The sequence below is a fragment of the Phragmites australis genome, chromosome 19 (assembly GCF_958298935.1).
Source record: "Phragmites australis chromosome 19, lpPhrAust1.1, whole genome shotgun sequence".
Lineage (NCBI taxonomy): Eukaryota > Viridiplantae > Streptophyta > Magnoliopsida > Poales > Poaceae > Phragmites > Phragmites australis.
Window position 1 is genome coordinate 25,174,002 of NC_084939.1, and position 6,606 is coordinate 25,180,607.

The 6,606-nt window shown below is 42.8% G+C and overlaps 2 protein-coding genes across 2 annotated transcripts; one reads left to right on the plus strand and one right to left on the minus strand.

The window, feature by feature from the left end:
* Nucleotides 1-300: 300 nt before the first annotated feature.
* On the plus strand, nt 301-2,511 carry LOC133900616 (bifunctional bis(5'-adenosyl)-triphosphatase/adenylylsulfatase FHIT). The gene is made up of 4 exons (XM_062341813.1): nt 301-596; nt 1,593-1,740; nt 2,014-2,112; nt 2,197-2,511. Exons 1-4 carry the CDS (start codon nt 346-348, stop codon nt 2,311-2,313), a joined length of 615 nt encoding a protein of 204 aa, XP_062197797.1. The 5' UTR covers nt 301-345; the 3' UTR covers nt 2,314-2,511.
* A 1,787-nt stretch (nt 2,512-4,298) lies between these two features.
* On the minus strand, nt 4,299-6,068 carry LOC133900615 (protein LURP-one-related 8-like). The gene is made up of 2 exons (XM_062341812.1): nt 5,657-6,068; nt 4,299-4,851 (listed from the first exon to the last, which is right to left on the minus strand). The coding sequence occupies exons 1-2, from the start codon at nt 5,924-5,926 to the stop codon at nt 4,390-4,392; spliced, it is 732 nt and encodes a 243-aa protein (XP_062197796.1). The 5' UTR covers nt 5,927-6,068; the 3' UTR covers nt 4,299-4,389.
* Between the last annotated feature and the right edge of the window lie 538 nt (nt 6,069-6,606).

Genomic DNA, 6,606 nt, shown 5'->3' on the forward strand with positions numbered 1-6,606 from the left:
ATATAGTCTAATAAAGCTATTTTCGCTACAGCATAGAGGTTGGAGGATTAGGGACATTTTTGCTATAGCATTGAATTTTAGGATTTTTATAAGATGAGTGGGATATGAGAAAGAGATGAGGCGAAAACCCACTCGTATTTTAAGTAGTAGAGAAGAGCGTGGGAGGAGAGCATGAATCAGCAGTATCCTACATCACTGCAAGTTGATACGCAGGCCGAGTCTCTGGTCAGCCCGCAAAAAAACTAGCGCTCGAACGGGCCTCCAGAAAGCCCACAACTGAACTGTGTTCCGTCCTTGCCGGAATCCTCCTCTCCTCTCCTCTCCTCTCCATTGTGCAGTCTCCAGATGCTTGGGGGCTTCTCCGTGCTGCGCTCGCGTGCCTTCCTCCTCCTCCCACTCACTCCGCCTCCTCGCTTCCTTCGCCGCCTGCCGCAGCCGCGCGCCGTCTCGTCCTTTTCCGCATCCCCGCTTCCGCCGCCGCCGCTGGGGATGGAGGCGTCCTACAAGTTCGGGCCCTACAAGATCGACGCCAGGGAGGTCTTCCACGCCACGCCCCTCTCCTACGCCATGGTCAACCTCCGCCCTCTCCTCCCGGGTAATATTCCCTCTTCCCTCTTCACTGTGCCTTCGGTGATGCTTACTTGATTGCTGTGGCCGCCATTCCCTAGCTCAGAACAACATAGCAGTATTAGTTTGGGAATTGCTGGAACATTAGTCATCGCTAGAGGAATGAAGAAAGAAAAAGATTGTAGCTTGGCCTTGAAAATGTGGTTGGTGAAAGCTAGAGTAACCAAAACACGAGTTCTAACTGCTGTAAAAACCTATATGTTGAGGACCATTGCTCTCTTTCTAGGGCTTGTTTGGATAGGTACAGATTATGTGTAATCCCTTCAGGTTGGCTTGGAATTCGAGTTTCTCTGCAATTTGAAGAGATTAGGTCTGTCCCCTGCTTACCAAGCAAGCACTAACGGTTCCATTCAATATTTTCTCCCCGGATGAAACATGAGACTAGTGCTTGTTGTGGCAGTTGCATTTTGGTTTTATAAAGCTCCATAGTGCTGTATTGTGTTTCTTTTGTATCAGGTTTTGTTCTTCTGCTCGTTCTTAAGTTAACCACACCACTCCTTATTGTGCAGGTCATATCCTTTTTATTTCAGCAAAGCTGAAGCAATACTTTCTGGAAGCTCATTTTTTGGGTTTTTGGGGGAGTTCTGCACGTCTGCAGTTAGCCAGTTAGTACCACATACACATGTACTCGCTGGTCTCGCTCCAGACTATTGATTAAGCTATCTTGACTTTCTGTCTTGTGCAGTATAGTTCATGAAAACATTGCATTGGTTCTCTCTTCATTTTACACCTGAATATCGAGTCTGTCTAGATGATCATGTTAGCTTTAGGTATTCATGTGATGAGATTGACTGTGTTTATTTGATCATGAATGTGGCGAATCAATTGTCATTGTATTGTCATTTAGTGCAAAACTGTCATAATTGTGATTGGTTTAGACATCTATATTTAAGTTGAAGCTTGCTATCTTATATCAAGAGAGAAATTTGTTATGTTATATACATCATTTTTCCTTGACAATACACAAATGTTCTTGTGTGCCCCAAGCGTGAAGTGAAACGATTTGCTGACCTAAGTTCTGATGAGACTAGTGACTTATGGGCTACTGCAAAGGAAGTTGGTGCACGGCTTGAGCAGTATCATAAAGCATCTTCACTTACATTTGCTATTCAGGTGAGGTCTATACATCTATGTTACTCTCATTGAGGAGCTGATCTTTTCGGTATTGGATACCAAATTTAAAAAATGTAGATGTGGCATCTTATTTGGATTTTGCTCCTGGGATCTAAATAGGATGATGGTTGTGGAAAATATCATTTATATTGTTCCATACAAGCCTTGTGAACTCCTTTTTTCTCTTTTACATGTTATGAACTTTTCTTTCATGTTATATTCTATGAATGAATAATGCTAAATTGTTTCTTGACAAGTGATATTACTTATCAGGATGGTCCTCAAGCTGGCCAAACAGTTCCACATGTCCACATTCATGTCATCCCAAGGAAGACAGGGGATTTTGAGAAAAATGATGAAATATATGATGCGGTTTGTTACAAAGTTTTCCATCGATCTGGTTATATTATATCTGACATATTATCAAATAACGCTTACCCTTTTCCTTGCTAATAGATTGATGTGAAAGAGAAAGAACTGAAGGAGAAGCTCGATCTGGACATTGAGAGGAAAGATAGAACCATGGAAGAAATGACTCATGAGGCCAAGGAGTACCGTGCTCTTTTCTCCTAGAAGTACATCTAGTATTGCAGTATAGTTTCTAAATTGAGCTGACTTTTCCAGAAATAAGCCTCGTTACTTCTTGTTCTCCATTGTGGCAATTCTGATGCCATTGCACTAATACTGTGGTGTCCAGTGATCTATATGGTTGTCTGTTATGTACTATGGAGAAATATTTATTTGTTGGAAGGAACACATTCTTAATCCTTATTGACAAGTTTTTTCGGATTAGTAACTAGTTTTTGTGTACTATGTCTTTATTGACAAATCTTTTCTTTATGGAACTGTAAGAGAGAAGGTACCGTTTTCCGTTATTAAATCTAGGCAGTCATTAGTGATGGGCAGCAGGCTATGATTCACCAATATCAAATAGTGTATAAAAATACTTTGGTCATTCATTACTGTGCATAAATCATTTTCTGATCTGTAAGATTCTGAAGCCCAAACCCTACCCCAAAAAGGAAAAGTTTATTCTTCAAGGTCAAGTAGAAGATTCATGGTATCTTATTAAATCATATATTCTTTGCACTGCATATTTAGTTTCAGTATAGACGCTGACTTGAATTGAGATTGCCTCCACCCTTCTGATCGTTCAAACATCAAGGCAATATTTTATTCTATAGCCATGCTACTTCAGGAAGTATATTATGTAGGTAGATCTGCCCCACCTATCCTTTCAGTGGGTCTCCAATATGTTTAGAGTCTGAAAAGTCACAAGTTGTGTAGCTGATAGTTTAAGCGGAATTAGTGAAATCAAACCTTCATGTACTGTAACAGAATGGATTCGGACATGAAGGTCTGTATGTAGTGCTTTTGCAGTGAGCTAAAGTTTTATTCCTTGTGCCAACTGTCCATTATGTTTGTGCATAGAAGAATCTTGGCCGACAGTGGCCTTTTTACTGCATAAGTTGTTTATTAGCATGATGCTTCTGTTTTTCCATGCATCCCTCCAACATTCAAAAGTTAAGCTAACTCACGAATACAAGATTTCTGATGATCTCTGGCTGTAGTCCTGGCTAAACTTATTCCATTCTCATGCTTAAGTTCTTGACAACCCAAATGTTATGATTGAAATCATGCTGATTGTTTGAGATTTATATGCTTCCGTAGCGTAATCCTTTTGAAAAACATGGAAGATGGTTTGCAGTTTCTTTCTTTCTTTTTTTGTCTTTCTTGTTCTTGTCTGCTGCGAACTTTTTTTTGTTAGAGAGGTTATGGTCCACCGGTCCCAATTGATGCTATAAGAATGTAAAGAGGGCACTCATTTTGCTTAATCTTGAGTTTTAATGCTTGGGCTTGCTTTATGCATACGTAAATATATCTCTTGTAGCTGTTTAGATCTTAACACCCCTTTTGCTGATTTGATTCTTGGATTGGATTAACTTTAGTCATTTTCATCTTTTCCATTGTGCTCTGCTTGGTATCAGGGCTTTATTTCAAGGGATGCCCTTAGCTGGAGGTCATTGTTCATTGGCACGATATGATGCCCTAGACTGAATAACTCTGAAGTTTATTTATGTATGCCATATTCGTCCTGAATTGCAGTCTGATACGTTTGATTAGCGATGAAAATGTACAGGTTAGCAAATAGCTAGTGTGATTTCGTTATCTGGGACATGACTATTGACTAGTGTTTGCATCTGGCCGGGGGAGTTTGGTATGCCGTCTTCTGAAGTTACAGCTGTGCTAGGTAACCTTCAAGTGCTTGCCCTGGAGTGCTTGGCATGGCAGCAAGTGGCCGCTTGTGTGCTTGCGAGGCTGTTGTTTTTGAAAATGTTACTGAAATAAGTATGCCCTGTCAGATGGAGATCAAAAGATGCATTGTAGGAGGTAGTTGTTTGTCTAGAATTTTTAGTGCTTCAGGTATCCACTAGGCACTAGCAAATGCATGCCATTTTCTCATGGCCTTTTCTACCGATATCTGCCTCTGAGGCCACACTATGCGTTTATGTATCGAATCAGAATTTAAACTTTTTTTTCGAGGGAACATTGCAATCACACAAAATGGGTTACCATTTGCCGTCGTTGCATCTCTGCTACTTCTACTGCTACGGTTTACACTGTCCTCTATCCCACTGAGCTGTACTGCTACTGTGAAGAACACCCCATTGGCGTGTACGGTCTGTGACAAATCCTGTCCATGACAACGATGATAGCCATGATCGTCGCCACGTCGACGCCCGGCCGGACGACGAGGCTGAACACGTCGTCACCGAGCGCCGTGACCGGCCTGGACGCTACGCCGGCGTTCTTCCTCGACATCCACGCCGCCTTCTTGCCGTCGCTTCCACGACGGATCTTGCAGCTTCTCCTCGAGAAGGAGCCTTCGATTCGGAAGATGGGAGCTGCATGCAGGCGCTGGCAGCTATGGCCTGGTGCGGCAGTAGCACCTGCTGCTGTTGCCATGTAGACCTCTGCCTCGTCGCTGCTCTGCAGAGCTGAGCATTTGCGCATCGTGAAGAGTTGCTGTTGTGACATGCGAGACTGCTTCTTGTCGAGGCCTTCTTCTGTTGCTGCGTAGCAGTTCCATCGGTCGTGTAGGCTAAGAAGCTGTCACAATGGGAAAAAAATCGTTTTTACTCTGATTAGTAAAATGTGGTGGTTTTGCTTAGTCAAAAACTACTGGCCAGGTTTAGGACTTCATGGATTTTTTTCCTAGTACGTTTTTCATTAAAAAGAAATCAGAGTACAGAAGACTTCAAGGATCATTTTCTGACTTTTGTACAACTGTGACATTGCAACTTGCAAATAAAATGTATGAGGGTAAGATACGAATATTTGGAAAAAGAATAAGACCTATAATTCTTTTTTTTTCTTACGAAAGCAATTTTGTTTGCTTATTTTGCCGGGAGTTGCATTTCCTATGATTTGTCCTATTCGTTTTGCCTAAATCTTCTCGTGAATCACCAAATCTTTTAATTTATCTGGAGTACTAGTTCATTCAACAGAATTAGGGTAAATGCATTTAATTTCATCTCAAGACCTACAAGGCTGCCATTTTCCGAGAGAGGGAAAATGGGATAACGTGATTACTAATGAAGGTTGCAAAAAATGTAAAGTTGACATTTGTGATTACTACATGTAGACAGTAAATCCTTTGATCAAGCTTTAAGAATTGGTAATCAAATTAATACTACTTTCTATTTACTTTGCATTGCTTCCTAGAAATTAATCAACAAGGGACAAAAGAACATTGTAAAGGACAACCGCGAATACTGTAAAATTGAAAACCCTTTTGATCTATTAATCCAAGCAATAGAAATGAATCATAAAAGTTCAGGAAAATGAAATATATCGCTCCTATGTGTGTGGCTAACCAGCAGCCTCAGATGCAAGCATGGAGGTATGTAATCACCTGTGGCCTGAGGGAAAGGAGCGGCGTGCCGTCGCCATGCATGAGCAGCAGCTCGCCGGCGCAGAGCTTTCGCCGCCGGGAGTAGTTGTCGACGCGGAACGCCAGCCTGCCTGCGTTGTCGTACACGCAGAAGCCGTCGGTCCCCTGGAAGCCCATGCTGGACCTCTTCCACACCGTGTACACCGCCGGGCGATCTGCCGCCGGCACGGGCGCCGCGTGACGAGCACGGTGGCCGCGGCCGGCGCCTGAAGGGTGTATCCTCCTGCTCATGTTGCTTGGGTTTGAGAGAGGAGGGACTAGCCAGGGAGCAGCGGCCGGCACTCCTCCCTGCAGTGGGAAATACAAGGTGGTACGTGTGTGTGGCGAAGAATGGAGGGAGGAGTAAGATTGACGTGAGGGAGCAGGCGTCTGAATTCACAATCTATGGCTTTCAGAATTTATTTTCATGGCGTATGTATACAGATGCTTGTTGAATCGTGGATGCCTACCTTGCATGCCCGATAATGAACGTGAGAATGACTGAAATGAAATGGGAAGCATCCTCCGCCCAACAAGGTTTAAACACGGGTTCCCGCCGTTTACACACACGTGTAGTGTGATCGTAACACGCTAACGGGTGTGTTAGTGTGGTCTGTGTGCATCCAAATACTCCCCTCCAAGTCACTTGAAGTTAAAAAATACTTCCCTACAAATACAATATTTGTGTTTATCATCCTACAAGTCTAACCCTATTACAAAATCCCCCCTCAAGGTTCTAACTTGATGCCCTGTTAGCATATTGGAACAAGTCCAATTCACCTCCGAATTTGTCGCTAAGTCTGATCCCATCTTAACGTCAAAACCAGGAATCATGAATCTCCCAACTTTAAAAATCGAACAAATTAACCCCCTCTGTTCTTTTCACCTTAGTTTTGCGCCACCTCACCTGATTTTGTGCCACGTCACTTCTA